Source organism: Trichomycterus rosablanca, chromosome 6 (genome assembly GCF_030014385.1).
Source record: "Trichomycterus rosablanca isolate fTriRos1 chromosome 6, fTriRos1.hap1, whole genome shotgun sequence".
NCBI lineage: Eukaryota > Metazoa > Chordata > Actinopteri > Siluriformes > Trichomycteridae > Trichomycterus > Trichomycterus rosablanca.
This window is the reverse complement of record NC_085993.1, coordinates 41,628,743-41,647,941: the sequence shown is the minus strand read 5'-3', so window position 1 is coordinate 41,647,941 and position 19,199 is coordinate 41,628,743. Positions and strand designations below refer to the sequence as shown.

Sequence of the window (19,199 nt, the reverse complement as noted above, 5' to 3'; positions counted from 1 at the left end):
CTCCTCGGGTGGTCCACTGGCCAGTTCAGAAAAGTCAGCATCATCTCCAAGACATGCTGCTCCTACCTTCTCACCTATCAGCTCAGCCCCAAATCGTTAGTATCCAGCTGGTGTCTTAGAAGAGGAATCCTCATCACCAGATCCGAGGTCTGAGAGATAGATCAGCGGCACTCTGGTCATCCTCAGAACCCTGGTGAGAGAAGGAAAATAACACCTATTCTGTCAGATTTCATTGGTGTTTTTGAGTAGTTGCATCCACCTAGGTTGATGTCTTATCAAGATGCTCTCTCTCTCTCTCTCTCTCTCTCTCTCCCTCCCTCTCTCTCTCTCTCTCTCTCTCAAGCTGTGTAAAGCTGTGACTGTCACACATTGTGTTCTGTTTTTATCCCTCTCTTTTCCTCCTAGAATCAGACACATGCAACCCTGTCCTCGCTGGTGCCAGTGCTCCCCTGGGTCCTACTATTCACCCACTCATACAGTGCAATATAAATAACTACCCGCTTTAAAATGTAGACAATTGCAAGCAAATATTTGCAATCCCTTTGGAATAAAATGGATTTCTGCATTAGGTTGAATTACAGTGTGATTTTATTTTAACCAAGTCATTACAATATTCATATTCTGCCTAAACTAAAACATTTGAAATAACTGAGAAAAAAAAACATTTAATACTGTTGCTACTCTACCTACGAGTGGAGACCATCCTGCAAAGGTTACACTAAGAGCATAACATGTTATGAATTGAAAAACAACAAAAGACCTTCAGACATTTGTAGAACATATCACCACCATTGGCAAAACCATCCCTGTAAAACTTGAACGTTATTGGCAAAATACAACCTAGAGATCCACTTTTGTCTATTTCATAGACAGATAACAATGTGTGCAGCTGCAATTAAAATTAGGTTTATTAGCATTATTTACAAACTCTCAGCTGTTAACAATAAACCAATCAAACAACTAGCGGTTTCTCCAAATTCAACCCAAAATGCCACTTTTTATGACTACTGCAGTATCAGATTTATTTAAACCCTTCATGTCAAGCGTCTTTATTGCCTAGTAGAGCACTCTTTTGCTGTTATGTCCTGCTGCATACATGATGCATAACCAGAAACTTAATCTTAAAAATCCTCATGTTTAATGTCTTCCAGCTGACCAGTATTCTTTGGTTTGCATGCTATAACCTCCTTCTTCAAATTCCAAAGGTTTTCTACTTGGTTTCAATCAGGCAACTGTGTAACGGCCACTTCAGAATCTTCCAGGACTTCTTCTGAAACCAAGCATTGGTGGACTTTGAGGTATGCTTGAGATCATTGTCCTGTAGGAATGTCTAGTGAAGCCCAAGCTCCAGGTTCTTCACAGAAGGCAAAATGTTTTCTCCTAGGAATCCATCTTGCCCTTCACACGCTGCAGGTTTCCAGTACTAAAGGAAGTATAGCAGCCCCAATTTGCAGTGGAAAAATAATAATAATCAAATAAACAAATGCCCTCTTGTGGAGGTTTTATGTTCCATCTTGTAAACCATAAGTGGGACCAGATTGTAGAGAGCAGAGCAGAAAGAGTAAGATGCATTGTTTGTGTTGCCTAAGTTGCATAAAAAATTATGGACAAAATGTGGGTTGCTTGAAAAACTCTGCATTAGAAAAACCCTGACTTTAGATTCCTTTATATCCAGATCAAAATATTCCTGTTTAAACAGACTTATAGTTCAGTTTAAAACGCAGCTCATTTTTTATACTGTAACAGCACTTTCCTTATATTTATTTTTTCTTATTTAATGTTTCTGAATGTTTGATATATTCTCTTAGAAGTCTATTATTCTTTTAATCATGTTTTAATTACAGTGGTACTTTGAAACTGGACGTTAATTGGTTCTGGGACTGGCGTTGAGATTAAAAGACATTGAGTTTCGAGGTATTTTTTCCCATAAGGATGTATAGGAAACCTGTTTATGAATTCCATGGTCCCGTGGAACTGCATATACATTTTAGACCAATGTAAAATAATGGGATTGTTTTTGACACTTATACACTGAAAATAACACTAATATAATATACTCGTTGAGTGGATCAGACACAGCAATGCTGATGGAGTTTTTAAACCTCACTGTCACTGCTGGACTAAGAATAGTCCACCAACCAAAAATATTCAGCCAACAGCACGCCGTAGGCAGCATCCTGTGACCACTGATGTAGGTCTAGAAGATGACCAACTCAAACAGCAGCAATAGATGAGCGATCGTCTCTGACTTTACATCTACAAGGTGAACCAACTAGGTAGGAGTGTCTAATAGAGTGGACAGTGAGTGGACACTGTGCTGCTGTGTCTGATCCACTCATACCAGCACAACACACACTAACACACCACCACCATGTCATTGTCACTGCAGTGCTGACAATCATCCACCACCTAAATAATACCTGCTCTGTGGTGGTCCTGTGAGGGTCCTGACCATTGAAGAACAGGGTGAAAGCAGGTTAAAAAAAAAAGTATGGAGAAAAATAAATGGACTACAGTCAGTAATTGTGGAACTACAAAGTGCTCCTATATGGTAATTGGAGCTGATAAAAATGGACAATGTGTGTAGTTTGTTTGTTTATTAGGATTTTAACGTCATGTTTTTACACTTTGGTTACATTTATGACAGAAACGGTAGTTACTCATTACACAAGATTTATCAGTTCACAAGTTTATATCAAGCACAGTCTTGGACAATTTAGTAACTTTAATTCACCTCACTTGCATGTCTTTGGACTGTGGGAGTAAACCGGAGCACCCGGAGTAAACCCACGCAGACACGGGGAGAACATGCAAACTCCACACAGAAAGGACCCGAACGGCCCCACCTGGGGTTCGAACCCAGGACCTTCTTGCTGTGAGGCAACAGTGCTACCCACTTAGCCACCGTGCCGCCCAATGTCTGTAGAAACAAGGAGGTGGTTTAATGTTATGGCTGATCAGTGTATAAATAAACTTGCCCTGCCTTCATGGCAAAGTTAGTGTTGCCTAAAAATGCCTCTGTAGGTTAGTGGATGGCTATATCAGCTTTAGTAACGTGTGTTTGTTATTTCTATTTAACTAGGATGTCAGAACCAATCAAATAAAAGAACATTTAATAGGCAATCTGACCCAAAGACTGATAATTAAATACCGCCAATGTAAATAAACAGATGTAATTTGAAACACTTACTGCACAATAAATCACTTTCTAGAAATGAGGAGGAAATAAAATGTATTTAAAATGGCTCATTACCATTGTCAAGATTTAACTGGACTTGGGCAGATGAGTAACAATATTTCAACAGTGACACCAACTGGCAACTGTACAGCAATGAAGCCACAATTCTTGTAAGCAGCAGATGGTTTATTGTTCACCGTGTCGAGTTTACTGTGTTCCCTTAAAAATAAGTCTAGAGATTACATTCTCTATGCCACTGTACATCAGTGTGGACATCAATATGGAGGGACAGAAAAGAAATGTCTACAATAAGTCAAATTTTTGGAAGCATACATTCAACCTTCAGAATAAACAGGTGCCATATAGACAAAATTAACATTGCTTTTCAATTACAAACAATTACAAATAAGCTGTCTGACCTTTAGAATCAACTTATAATGATTATTAACAGAAATAATGAACAACCAGCCCTTGCATGTTTTACAAAAACCTTAGGATTTTTACCCTCATCCATACCATTTGAAAAAAAAAACAGTATATAGAATAGTTCTATACATTTTTGAATAAGCATGATTTTTAACAATGCAGTGTTTAGTTGTCATTAATGGATTTTGTAGTACTAAAAGCAGCTGCAAAGCAAGAAACAAAAACAAGCAAAACCTGGACCTAAAAGAATGTTGTACTTAGGGTGTGTTCGAAAACCCTATGTGTTAAGTACTACTCTAATACAATTACCATTCCAACAGATTCTATAGAGCAGACACTCCTACATTCCTGTTCCTGTCACTTATAAAGGCACAGACATTATTACAAAAAAAATGTAACCGTAAACTTTAGATATAGCTAATCTAAATCTAATTAAACTAATGAAAAACAATCAGTCCTTCAACTGATCTAAATCTAATTAAACTAATGATAAACCATCAGTCCTTCCTTTGATTTTCAAGACAATTTCTTTTAACAAATGTTAAGCATGTGCAGCATATAAACAAAAAGCTATGCTAATATATGCTGATCGTGTCAGCGCTGTAAGCTGTTTTATGGATAGACTTTGGTTAACCGAGTGCATTATTGAAAAGCAGCTCTGCATGATTTTTACCACAACATTTCAGTCTTGTACTTCGCACTTCGATCTTTGGTCTTCTTCTTCTTCAGTTAGAAGCGGAGCTCCAGCAGGTAGCGGATACGGCACTGACTCTCTTTGTAAATGAGATACTCGCTGTTGTCAAAGTAACTGTTTTTGTACTGAGGCTGTTGCTTGGCTTTTCCCTGTGGCACGACCACTTTCTTCCTATCCAGCTCGATTTCCACATCCATTGAAGAATCTGGGAAATAAGGAATAATTAATTACCAAAGACAATTAAGGATTAGCAATGTTGTGTGTATACAATGAACATGTTTGAATAAGGCTTGCTGAATAAGCTAAACTTATGTTTAAAAAAAAAAGTTACATGTACTTGGAAGACTTGAATAAATGGATTACTGACCTGGTTCTTTTCTTCCACGTGCAACCACACTGTCATAGCCATTAGGTGCCTTTTTCAAGCTATAGTCATCTTTAGTGATAGTGTATTCCTTCCCCAGAGCAACCTCATTCAGAAACATAATCCCAATATTTTTAGATGTTCTAACTGGAAAAGAAAAGTACAATTTATATATTTATATTAAACTTTATTGTTTACATATCAAATTAATACATAACGTCAGAAAATTATTCAAAATTTAATCCAAACTTATTGTTAAGACAAAGTTTTAGATTCTTACCATAACCAGCAGACTTTTCATTTTCAGAAGCAAAATAGATCCCGCTGCCAACCCGCCCACCGGAGTGTGGCATAATGCGTAGCCCACTCTTTAAAATTGCTGCCACCACTGCCACATTGGTACCATGCCAAAGCAGCTTCCGGTTCTCCAAAGCATCGTTCTCACTGAAGCGCTCAGCCTACACGGGCAAAACAAACATGCACAGGTAAGTGCACACTTACACACACACACTCATAGTGACTGATTCAGAAGTGAAAAGGTGACATGAAAGAAAACCCCCAATAAAGTGTCTTATTTAAATAAAGCCTTAACCACCAGAACAGCTTTATTCTGCCTTAGTGTAAAGTCTGAAACTATACAGAAGGGACGGAACATCAGTCTTCTCAAACCATTCGGTGACCACTTATGCCCTGTAGATGCAAAACTCTTAAAACCTCTTTTAAAATTACTTTTGTGCCCTAAAATCTTGATTTATGGCATTGTCACTCATTTATTCTGGGATTTTTTTTTTTATTTGTCAACCGCACATACACTATATAGTCAAATGCATGTACACACCTGACCATGAGCTTATTGGGTGTTCCATTCCAAAACCATGGGCGTTAATTTAAAGACACTTAAAGATACGCTACTTGTAAATATAACAAACTGCACTTATTGATGGCGCTTTGTGTCCGAGTAAATTTGTGTCCATTCAGTCACTGATTAGCATTTCAATTCATCCCAAAGGTGTTGAGTTAAGATCAGGGCTCTATGCAGACACCAAACTTGTCAAACCAAGTCTTTCTAAACCTCACTTTGTGCACAGGAGCACAGTCATACTAGAATCGGCAACTGTTGCCACAATTTAAAAGCATTTGGTTTATTTTATGTACTTATGTAATTAATTCCCCTACAGATTTTTTACCATACAGTGTCCATACAACTTCACAACTCTTACCTCTGCATTTCTATCCACTTTCCAAACATCTATTATGGTGAGTCCTCTACCAGTGGCCTTTAAGTATTGGTCAATAACCTAATCGTGAAAAAAAATAGTACAAGGAAGAAAATTAAAAAATGAGCTTTTAGTTAAAAAAATAAAAAATTTTAGCAAACGTAGGAAAAAAAACATAGGATAGAATACCTTAAATTCCTTGCATTTTTTATCCAAGATGGTGAGGTTGCATTTGAGAGACTCATAGTTCTGGTCTATTGGGTGGGGCACAGTTTCGATCATCTCTTTCTTAGCTTGCTCTGACTCTGCTTTAAGGCACTGGGCGATCTCTATATCTGCCAGGACCTAAAGTGGTACAAGAGTTATTGCGATGTGGATGAAGATAACGTCTTCAATTTCATCACTAATTCATTTTCAGTTGCAGCAACTAACAGACTGCACTGAGTAATATACACATGGCTCCACTTACCAGAAGCATGTCCTTTTTGTCCTGAATGATTTTATCATCCCTAATGACAGGGGGTCTATTGCGGCCAAAGTTATGTGGAATAATGGTGAAGAACTTAGAAGAAAGCTCTGCTAACTTGGTTTCATTACTTCTCTTCTTTATCGCCTCCTCAATCTCCTCTAGTGCCTCAAAGCCTTTGGCAATCTGCTGTTTACTTAGTATTCCCAGCGGCATTTTCTTAATGTCTGTGCAACGAGACAAGACAAACATTAAGATACAACATCTGTCTGTTTCAGACATATATTCCTTTGAGGTTTAAAAGCAACAGAACATAGCTAAACAACCGGGGCAGGCCTGCAGGGACAAACCTATAGACAGTTCTATACATGATAACCCTGCTGGTCTGGTTTGTTAAGGTACTAAATAAAATGTAGACAAAAGAAGTCAACGCTGAAACAAATACAGCCTGCCCCTTGAGCCCCTTTCTATACACATTTACATCATGCCTAGTGTAAAATATCCAGGAGGGGGGTTTGGAGAGTATTGCCAATTTTGTGTTTGGGAAACAGTTTGGGAAAGTCCATTTCCTGTGTCTGTGGTCATTAGTTTTATATTGGCAGTCCATAATATTTTTATTTATATTTATAACTATTATAGCATATTATATCTACACAGCCCAGAGTGTTATCCTTGAGCTTACAATCTGTTAATAGCTCATTAAATGCAAAAGAAAGATTTCTGGTTTTAAATTGTATTACTCCATTTACAACAGTTTAAAAGCATGTAATATAACATAGTTTGTAAAAACTAGAACAAGTGTTTTCTTTCCAACACAACTAATAAACAACTATACTCTTTGTTAAAACAAATCCACTGGTTGGTTTGGCTGAAGGCCTGGAAACATAATACAGTAAACAAATGATGTTCCTAAGATCCAAACCCAACAATTACAATGATGCCTACCCAGGTTCATGTTCTCCATGGCTTCCTTGAACATGTCACTGTCAAAGATTAATTTGACAAGTTTTTGAGTGGACGTATTCAGTGTGCAAGGCAAAATGTTCTTCTTTGCTGTTCCAGGTGCACTGTCCACAGTATCAACCTGAAACAACAAACACACCGTGAACACCAGCTATTACAGAACATGTGTATTTGACGCTCTACACATGGGTTATCAAGATTATCTTCAAATTAACAATTATCTGATAGGGCTACAACTATCTAATATTTACACTTTCAAATATTTTCTTAAATAATTTTACATTTAAGGACAAGAAATAGCTAGACTTTGCAAAGCTGATACCAACTGTGAATGTCAAAACTGTAAATGTCGATTTAGGAACAGTGGTAGCCTAGTGGGTAGAGCTTTGGGCTATTAATCAAAAGGATGAGAGTTCGAATCTCAGCTCTGCCATTCAGCCACTGTTGGGCCCTTGAGCAAGGCCCTTAACCCTCTATGCTCCAAGGGTGCCATACAATGACTAACTGTGCACTCTGACCCCAGCTTTCAAACAAGCTGGGATATGCGAAAAATAACTTTGTTGTACTGTACATGTGTATATGTACAGTATATATGACAAATAAAGGCAAATAATGGTCTTGATTTATTAACAAACTTAGGGACTGTAGTATTGTCACTGCTTTGGGAAAAATGCCTTTAATCATCATGTGAAGTCAACAGAGGCACTTGGCAAGGAGACATTCAGGATCAAACATCTATTTTTATTGCCTGTGAGTAAAAACAGATCAAACTGGCAACACATTTACTATGTTCTGTCACTGCAAAAAATATAGCTTCAATTATTTCATGCAGTGTTTGTTTTTATTCAGCATTGGCTACGTTTCAATGAACCTAGTTTAATTCTTTTGCGGCTATGTGACGTTAACTCGACTTTAGTAGATTTTAGCAAATATGACAAAAATGGGAAAGTATGAGCTTTGCCTTATTAATGTAGTTATTTATTTTAATTCTTAACACATGACAAATATTGCAGCAAAAGAAACATACAAAAAAGTATAGATAGAACTTTGTAATGTTTCATTTTTGTACATTATAAATAAGATATGCTCTTTAAACTAATTATGAAAATATTCTACTGGCACTACAGTTCATTGGGAGAGTAAAACACAGTAATTGGCAATGACCTGGTACCAAAGTCAATATAAGTCATTTCGGTTTCATAGACGTAAAGAAGCTAACACAAATAGTATACAAAGCAACAGCAAAAATGAAACATCTAAATACCTTTAGCACTTATTATTTTGAATATTTATTTCAGCCCAAATGATGAATAAAGCACTAAGAAAGAAAGAAAGTCTGTGAATACTTTTGAACTCTATTGAAAAAGGCTCTTACCAGTGTGGTGTCACGCCAGTGACTGACAATACCAACATAATTGTTTGTTTGTTTATCAGGATTTTAACGTCATGTTCTACACATGACGGAACAGGTAGTTACTCATTACACAAGGTTCATCAGTTGACAAGTTTATATTGAACACAGTCATGGACAATTTAGTGTCTCCAATTGACCTCACTTGCATGTCTTTGGACTGTGGGAGGAAACCCACGCGGACACAGGGAGAACATGCAAACTCCACACAGAAAGGACCCCGGACCGCCCCACCTGGGGATCGAACCCAGGACCTTCTTGCTGTGAGGCAACAGTGCTACCCACTTAGCCACGGTGCCGCCTGTACTAATAAAAACAATTCCCCTGTAACAGGACACATTTCTTTAACCTACCTTTACTTCAGCATCCTGGTCACCATCCACCTCGATCAGAGTATACTTCCCCGCATGAGAGACAAAGTTATTCCGATCACTCCAGTTGTTCTTTGTCTTGTCTTTGAATTTCTTTTCAAAGCTCTTAATGGCACTATCAACATTTGTATGTTCATCCAAATTGTTCTGTCCCTGTTCTCCCTGACAAGAGAAAGAAGAAGATTTGGAAAGTATAACATATATCGAATTAAATGAAAAATATAAGAAAGACAAGAAAGAGAATATTTACTGATACATACTAGTAATTTTGAAAAACATCTAGTTTTCTGTTGACTATTATTTAACCACCAGCCTCAGTACTTGGTGAAAAATGCATTTGCCTTTATAACCTCTAATAAGCAATACTGGTAAGTGCAAATAAGCTTCTGACACCTCTCGAGTGGAATCTTTACCCATACTTATTTTGCAAAAGTCTCCAGATCATTGAGGCCTCCACTCAAGGATATTCCAGGACTGATTACTTAGCAAAGCTTTGGTTGACTTATATGTGTTCCTGGGATCATTGTCTTGCCAGAAAATTCAATTATCACCAAGGTTAAATTTCATCACAAAATGCATAATATTCATCCTCAAAATGCCTTGGTATTTCTGTGAATCCATGATGCCAGTCAGATGGTTAATACTGACAGTTAAACAAAAAACAAAACAAAAAAAATGGTATTCTTCTGGTCATAAGCCTCGCCTTTCTTGAGCCATACAAACAGCTGGTTCACATGGCCAAACAGCTACCATTCTGATAAAGACTTTCACATTTTACCTTGCAACTATGTATACATGTATATCAAATATCACATCAAGTAATAAAAAGCAATCCCTATTACATTTTGCAGGTTTAAATTACAATTTTTCAACATACCACTCTGCCCCATCTTGTCCAGCAATAATATTGTCCTCCTGACAATAACACTTGAATTACATAGAACTTGTTGTTGTTGTTTCCGATGTTGGTCTGATTTAACATACAGTCATAATCTTCATGAACCTGCAGAATCAAGAGAAATAGTTTCACAACCACATTACTTTTAATGGCTATTAAAAATGGTAATTATAGTACATTAGAATGTTTTGGTCCATTTTGTTCACTAAGACTCAGTAATTTATTGATGTTAATCAAACCACCGTCAATAATCAGGTTGCATAAAATTACATACATTTTACAAACACTATTCAGACAGAATAATCAGTTAAGATGCTTCAATTATCATGAGTAAAGTATGTAGCATGCCAATGAGTTACATGAACTGGAATTGACTCCATATTATCCAATCTGACCTCAGCATTATGTAGATGACAGACACTGTCTGGTTTCCTCTGTGCCATATTTTGTGGTGCAGTGGCCTTCAGAGCCTCTTTAGCTGAGGTGAACTTGTCCTTTACTGGGGTTTCCGGCTCCTTCTTTACCTTCTTCCCACCGACTTTGGTGTTAGATGCCTTCCTCTTTGGTGCCATCCTGTCTTTGGATTTGGATTCTAGAACAGTCATACCAGTTTATTCATATGGCTCATGCTTTGACTAAAGATTACATTAACACTTTTGTAAAGTGAGAGTTTGAGTCTTTCAGCTTTTTTTTCTTGAAATTCCTGCTTGTGCCACATCGAAGGACAGCTGAACACACTTAGAGGGAAGATCAGCTGCCATATTTATATTATTTAACCAACACAACCCACTTTAACCCTAATCTGCCTAGATAATCTATAAGGCAACATTTAAAGGGTTAGGTACAAAGTCAAACTATTTAAGAGCCCTTTCATTTATACTTTTTTTTAATGCATTTTCTCCCCTTTTTCTCCCCTTTTAGCGCGTCCAATTGCCCAATTGCATCACGCTTCCTCTCCACCTATGCCAATCCCTGCTCTGACCGAGGTGATCGAAGCTAACCCACGCCCCCTCTGACACGTGGGCAGCATGACGTATGCATCTTATCACCCACACATTTAACGAGTGTTGTGCCACCTAGCGCTGTGTACGGAGAGACACACCCTAAGAGCACTCCTTCCCCATCTCTGTGTAGGCGCCTCTAATCAGCCAGCAGAGGTCGTAATTGCACCAGTCTGACAGAGAGAGACCCATATCCGGCTTAGTCCCGCCCATCTGAACAACAGGCCAATCGTTGTTCATGTGGCCGCTCATCCTCAGCCGTTAAGGTTCGATACGATGTATTCGAGATCCCAGCTCTGGTTGCAGCATGTGTTTTTACCGCTGCGCCACCTGAGCGGCTCTTCATTTATACTTTAAGGACTTGTATTTTATAATGATATTCACTACAAGTTCGGAATAAACTACACCTCTGATATATGGCTTGGGGACAGATATAAAGTTTGAGTCAGTTTGTTTACATCTCAGTGCATGTTTAAAGTAAGATGCAAACTAACACTAAAAGTGGAAAACTCATCTGGACATTTAAAAAAAAAAAACTTTATATTTTGTTCAGTAGCAGTTTAGAGCAGTGTTATTACATAGGATTACTTAGGAGTTGATGTGTGCAGGTAGTATGCATCGTCTTTCATAATCTTGTTTCAATTTCATATAACTTGCTATGTTTATTGGATACATTTTTTGGATTTTTAACAGGTACATAAATGCATGGCACCGTACTTACATACACACAGCACAAAAAAATTGCATAAAAAGAAATGCTGAATTTCAAGATTTGGGTTAGAAATATTATACACCGACTAGGCATAACATTATGACCACTGACGAAGTGAATAACACTGATTATCTCTTCATCATGGCACCTGTTAGTGGGTGGGATATATTAAGCAGCAAGTGAAGATTTTATTCTCAAAGTTGATGTGTTAGAAGCAGGAAAAATGGGCAATGGCTAGACGACTGGGTCAGAGCATCTCCAAAACTGCAGCTCTGATCAGTGTATACATTAATGAAAAATATTTACAAGTGTACTTAAATTTGACATTTCATGTTGGACAAAAAACAAGTTAAGATTTTTAATGATGGTATAAGTGGTATTTATAATGATAGTATAATTAATGTATTATTCTGTAGTTTTTATTGTTACTTTACTTATCTTCATATATGATCATAAACATGCTTAAGTTTTAAGTTACCTGTCATTCTTGTTTAAATAAAAACTGAAATAAATACTACTGTGGTTCAGAGGTGGCTGTACTAAGCACCTGGCTGGTGATCTCAGTGGGCAAATAGTATGTAAATAGTACCAGACAGGTGAGCCAGTGCATAGGGCTTGTCTGAATATGTGAATTTTTTTACACATGCTTACTCAAACAGCAGTATAGCCCTCACAACAATCCTGATAAACCAGGGGAGGTGACAGTGAGAAATGCATAAAATAAATAAACCTCCTTGGCTTGCTAGCTGATATTTTAGCTGCTCAAGAGAATTTTAATACAACTATAAGAGCTGCTTAATTCTATTAAAAGTCGAGGTCTGTGTAATCTGTATACTACCACTAGTATACTAATCTAGTATACTACTGTACTACTCTATACTATACTGCACTATGATCATGCAAATACGAGCTACCACAAAAATTCATACACAGAGCAGTGTACCGAAGCTAACTTAACACAGTAACATTAGTCTTATATTTACATATTGTATGTATATACACTGCAAGTATAATGTACAAATATTACTAAGTTTAACATTTAATACCCACCTTAGTTAAGTGTTGCTTTTGACACTGCAAAACAGTCGCGTCTGCAGAGGCTAAGTTCTGTCAGGACTGACTTCCGCATCCCAGACAGACACGCCCCTTACTGTCCGTTTCACTTTCCACACATTGTATAAACTAGCTAAAAGCTCTTTATTTTATTATTTATATTTTTATGATTGTATTTTAGAAAAAATACAATCTCTGCAGCAAATTATTTTTTAAAATAAAGTAAATTATCCTGCAATATGTTAATGCACTGTAACTTAATATTAAGCACCCTTGTAAACCATGAACCACTTTTAAAAGATGCAACCTGAAGCTTTTGGATTGGGACTGTCGGTCCCCTAAAATATGTAGATATACTTCAAAAGTTAGAGCACCCAGGATGGCGCAGGAATCTCTCAGAACCTCAAGCCTTCTGCAAGTGGGTAAAACAAATCCATGACCATATAGAAGCACTTTGTAGTTCTACAATCACTGACCGTAGTCCATCTGTTTGTCTGCATGCTTTTTTAGCCTGCTTTTACCCTGTTCTTCAATGGTCAGAACCCCCACAGGACCACCACAGAGCAGGTATTATTTGGGTGGTGGGTCATTCTCAGCACTGCAGTGACACTAACATGGTGGTGGTGTGTTAGTGTGTGTTGTGCTAGTATGAGTGGATAAGACACAGCAATGCTGCTGGAGTTTTTAACCACCTCACTGTCACTACTGGACTGAGAATAGTCCACCAACCAAATATATATCCAGCCAACAGCGCCCCGTGGGCAGCGTCTTGTGACCACTGATGAAGGTCTAGAAGATGACCAACTCAAACAGCAGCAATAGACGAGCGATCGTCCCTGACTTTACATCTACATGGTTGACCAACTAGGTAGGAGCATCTAATAGAGTGGACAGTGAGTGGACACGGTATTTAAAAACTCCAGCAGCGCTGCTGTGTCTGATCCACTCACACCAGCACAACAGACACTAACACACCACCACCATGTCATTGTCACTGCGGTACTAAGAATGATCCACCGCCTAAATAATACCTACTTTGTGGTGGTCCTGTGGGGGTCCTGACCATTAAAGAACAGGGTAAAACAGGCTAAAAAGTATGTAGAGAAACAGATGGACTACAGTCAGTAATTGTAGAACTACAAAGTGTTTCTAAATGGTAAGTGGAGCTGATAAAATGGACAGTAAGTATAGAAACAAGAAGGTGGTTTTAATGTTATGGCTGATCGTTGTATATCCTGGAGTGTTACTAAGTACTGACCTAGTAGGGAGTTCAAACTTCCCACAATTCCTTTTCTTTTTTTTATTGGCAGTGCCTCAGTGGGTAGCATTGTCATCTCAGAGCAAGAAGGTTCTGAGTTCAATTGTTGTGTGGAGTTTGCATGTTCTTCCCATGTCTGTGTGGGTTTCCTCTGGGAGCTCCGGTTTCCTTCCACAGTCCAAAGACATGCATTCAGGTTAATTGAAGATACTCCCCTAGGTATGAGTGTGTGTGTGTGTGTGTGTGTGTGTGTGTGTGTTTGCCCTGTGATGGGTTGGTGACCTGTCCAGGGTGTTTCCTGCCTATCACCCAGTGAATTGGACCCACCGTGACCCTGAATAAGGTAAAATAGACAATGAACTAATGAATATTTTTTTCATCACATATAAAGTTACTTTGCATTTGTATGGCACCTGTAAGATTCCTTATAACCTTGACTTTGGGGAATTAGAATACCATTTGTCAGGAGGATAAAGGCACAATTATGGAAAAAAACTCACATTATTTATACCAGTAGTGCTATCAATCTTGCCAGGTGCCAGGGCACAATTGACTGTGTCTGAGAAAGGATGGTCAAATGGGCTTTACTGGCACTGTACAGTTGTGACTTCTGCTTTATGGTCGAGGCTCCTGCACTAGTGGTGGGGTATTTGCATAGCTCACAGTGAGACTCCACCACTGACAGGTGACAAGATGCAGTCAGCAACTCGGCAGGGTTAGTGATAGTCTTAGCTTTTCTTAGGCAGAGAACTACAATGATTAGATTGGGTGACATACTGGGGAAGCTGGGTGCTTGTTGTTCTTATTATTTTTTTAAACATATCTTTATATGAGATTTTAAACTCATACTTTTGTGTTTATATTTATAAGTACAAAATCAGAAGACATGAAGTGTAAATTTAACACACACACACACACACACACACATATATATATATATATATACATTAATAAAAAGAAATGTAATTAATTCCTGTATAGTATGATTAAATTACAAAGTGTATTAAGTTGCATGACAATAAACTGCTCCTTTACATAAACTATAATGTTATTCAGGACATTTAACATTATGTAACTTTATGTATCTTGTGTAATGTAGTTTTTTTAACAGTGCAGATTTAACAAAGACTATCAACACACCTGTTATTACACAGTCAAAGGATCACTTATTGGCCAGATTCCTTCCCAGCTGCTTAGATTGAATGGTTTGTTTTCCATAGTGATGGCACTAGATGGCACTAACGTACTAATGTCTTGTGCCCCTTTTCATGTTGCACGACACCCTAAATTACAGTTAGTTTTGAATCCGTGATATCACATTTTGACATGTAGAAGTTGTTACCCTAACTGTGTCTAAGTACCCGTACTGAGTTTGGATAGTGAGTGGTACAGACAGTAAGGCTGTAATCACAATATAGATATGCTAAAAAGCCCCCCTCCCCAAACATATTCTACTCTCTAGCTTTGTTTAATGTTAGGATCTGTCAGTGTTCAAGTCAGTTGTTATTATGGCAGGAAAGTTTTAGAATGCCCTCCCTCCCCCCAGGGGCGGAGCCAGGGGGTGGCCAGTGGTGGCCATGGCCACCATAAATGAATCTTCGGCCACCCCTCCGGCCCCCCCATCACCGGCAACTTTTTTTGCGGAAGCATTTCTGCACGCAGGTGTTCTCACAGGGACGCAATTCAACAGCGCACCTCAAAGAAGTAGTTCTCCACCAAAACAGTGCAGTAATACACTCGACATAAATGTCAACCACCAACACAATTACAGAAGAAGTACTACTTAGTGCTACTAGTACTACTATTACTATTTAGTAGTATTAGTGGCGAGCTACGAGTAAAGGCGCCAGCTGGCTCTGCGCGTTCCAGTGTTGCCAGATTGGGCGGTTATCATCCTAATTGGGCGGATTTTGTTGGAAAACAATTTAATAACAGTTAAATAACACTTCTATTTAAAAGAATATATTCCGTTTTAAGAAGCTCCAGCATTGTAGAAGGCTATTAAAAGTAAAGTCTATTTTTAATGCTGATTTGGCTTAATAGTGTTGGTCAGTCTGTATCATATTCTTGAAAGAAAATTAAAATTTGTTTTCCATGCATTCACACTAGCATGTTCTGGTGTTCAAATGAGTCTCATCATTACACACAAGTTGGCAGCCAAATGATAATGTATTGCAAAGGTGTTCTGTCAGACACCTATCCCCAAAATACAGAAGGAGTTGACATGGCTGTGGAAAATTTAAACAGTATTTTTGACCATGCCACTCAAATATCAAAGTTGACAATTAGTAAAAGCAAACCCGAAACCACCCAAGAAAACAAATGGTTTGATCAGGACTGCAAAAACAAGAGAAAAGAGCTAAGAAATATATCCAATCAGAAACATAGGGAACCACATAATCAGGAACCGCGCACAAAATACTGTGAGGCACTTAAAGAATATAAACACATACTTAAAATAAAAAAATACAAATATATACAAAGTCAAATAAATGACCTGGAGAAATCCATTAACTCCAATTCATTCTGGAACCACTGGAAATCACTAAAAAGAACACAAAAGGACGATTTAACAATTATTAATGGAGATTCATGGAAAACCCATTTTGAAAAATTATACAGTAATCCATCAATGAATGTGAAACAATTAAATACATCTGAAAAACTACAAACATTTGAAACAATAATTAAGAATTACCAAAACCCCCTGGACTTCCCAATTACAGAAGAAGATTTAGAGGACAAACTAAAAAAACTGCAATCCAGGAAAGCCTGTGGCGCAGATGGTATTTTAAATGAAATGTTACAAAACACAAGCTATACATTCAAATTGGCTATTCTAAAACTATTCAATTTTATTTTAAATGTTGGTCACTTCCCAAGAGTCTGGAATGAAGGACTCATAACTCCTATTTTTAAATCTGGCGACAAATTTGATCCAAACAATTACAGAGGAATCTGTGTAAGCAGTAACCTGGGAAAGGTGTTCTGCAGCATCCTGAACACCAGAGTTACGCAATTTCTAACAGATCATCATATTCTAAACAAAACTCAGATTGGCTTTTTACAAAATCACAGAACATCAGACCACATTTTCACTCTCCACACACTCATTAATAAATATGTAAACCAAAATAAGAGCAAAATCTTTACCTGCTTTGTGGATTTTCATAAAGCTTTTGATTCAATTTGGCATAATGGATTATTTTATAAACTTATTGAGAATGGTGTGGGGGGTAAAATGTATGACGTCATAAAATCAATGTATTCACAGAGCAAATGTGCAGTAAAAATCGGAATGCTTAGAACTGATTTCTTTCACCAGTCACGAGGAGTAAGACAAGGCTGTAGCCTGAGCCCCACTCTGTTTAATTTATATATTAATGAATTTGCTGAAAAACTGGATCAATCCAGTAACATACCTGGTCTCACTTTAGGTGACACCAGCATTAAATGTCTCCTCTATGCAGATGACCTCGTCTTACTCTTACCTACAAGAGAGGGACTAAAACTAAGTCTAGAACTGTTGGAGAATTTCTGTGAGACATGGGCTTTGAAAATAAACCACCAAAAAACCAAAATTATGGTCTTCCAAAAAAGGTGTAAAAGTCAGGGGAATTATATTTTTACAATTAATAACACACAAATAGAACATACAAAAGCATACACTTATTTGGGCATAACAATCAGCTCCACTGGAAGTTTTGGCTTGGCTGTGAAGGAACTTAAAGAAAAAGCAAGGAGAGCTCTTTTTGCCATTAAGAAATCAATTCAGTTTGAAATACCCATTACAATTTGGCTTAAAATATTTAAATCTGTAATCGAACCCATTGCACTGTATGGTAGCGAGGTGTGGGGGCCCCTAACCCAAAATGATTTTTCTAACTGGGACAAGCACCCAATTGAAACTCTGCACACAGAGTTCTGCAGAAATCTTCTCAGTGTGCAGAGGAAGACCCCCAACACGGCCTGCAGGGCAGAATTGGGACAATACCCACTAATATTCTGCATTCAGAAAAGAGCTCTAAACTTCTGGAAACATATCAAATCCAGTGACCCCCACTCACTCCATTATAAAGCGCTGACATGCCAAGAGCTGAACATGGAAAGGAGTTCCCTAACCCAGCTGGTCCTGAGTCTCAGTGACCTAAAACACACTAACATCACACACACCAATCAGCCTCACCACACACTCGCCCAAAACATTAGACCCAACCAAATTATAACCAAACAAAAAGAAAATTACATTAAATACTGGACTGAGACAATTCAACAACAACACAGACTCCAGTGCTACTCAGCCCTGAACCGAGATTACTCTCTGGCGGCTTACCTGACAGAAATGAAAGAGAAAAAACTGAGGAAGGTTTTGACGATGTACAGACTCAGTGAGCACAGCCTGGCCATCGAGACCGGGCGGCGCAGACAGAGCTGGACACCCAGAGAGGCCAGGCTGTGCTCTCACTGTGAGCTGGCAGTGGTGGAGACAGAGCTGCACTTCCTAACAGAGTGCCCCAAGTACAGCTCTATCAGGAGTTTATACTATGGGAAGATCAGCAGCATCTCCCCTGAGTTCCTACACTGCAGTAACACACACAAACTGCCCTACATACTGGGAGAGAAGAGAGGACTGATCACACACGCTGCACAATTTGTAGCAGCGTGTCACAATCTGAGGGACAACCAGTGAGGCCGAGCACAAATTATTATTGATTTTTACTGATATTACATGGTTTTTATTTTTATTTATTTTATTAATTTTTCTTTGACCTTCTTTATTGATCACTAATAATCCTGTAAATAACTTTAATTCTAGAGTTGTATTTTTAATCTGTTTTATTAGTTATTTTTTTATTATTATTGTTTTTATATATATATGTATCTTATTTTCTCATTTCTATTTACTGTTTATTGTTTACCGCTTTGGCAATAGTGTATCTAATTACATTCATGCCAATAAAGCACCACTGAACTGAACTGAACTGAACTGAACTGAGAGAGAGAGAGAGAGAGAGAGAGAGAGAGAGAGAGAGAGAGAGAGAGAGAGAGAGAGAGAGGTTATTTCATTTTTTCAGAAATTGAGTTCTCTCTAGAATGGTGTGAATGTTTAGACCTAAACCTTCACTGTAAGTAAATGTGGTGGCTTTGCTGTGAAGGCATTTTGCTGGCAAGAGGTACACTATATTG

The 19,199-nt window shown here is 38.0% G+C and overlaps 1 protein-coding gene across 1 annotated transcript; it reads right to left on the bottom strand.

Moving 5' to 3' along the window:
• Window positions 1–3,343: 3,343 nt before the first annotated feature.
• Window positions 3,344–12,811, bottom strand: parp3 (poly (ADP-ribose) polymerase family, member 3). The gene is made up of 11 exons (XM_062996978.1): window positions 12,752–12,811; window positions 10,384–10,580; window positions 9,968–10,093; window positions 9,073–9,252; window positions 7,291–7,429; window positions 6,349–6,572; window positions 6,069–6,224; window positions 5,883–5,960; window positions 4,943–5,120; window positions 4,666–4,809; window positions 3,344–4,503 (listed from the first exon to the last, which is right to left on the bottom strand). The coding sequence occupies exons 2-11, from the start codon at window positions 10,558–10,560 to the stop codon at window positions 4,334–4,336; spliced, it is 1,572 nt and encodes a 523-aa protein (XP_062853048.1). The 5' UTR covers window positions 10,561–10,580; window positions 12,752–12,811; the 3' UTR covers window positions 3,344–4,333.
• Window positions 12,812–19,199: the final 6,388 nt, after the last annotated feature.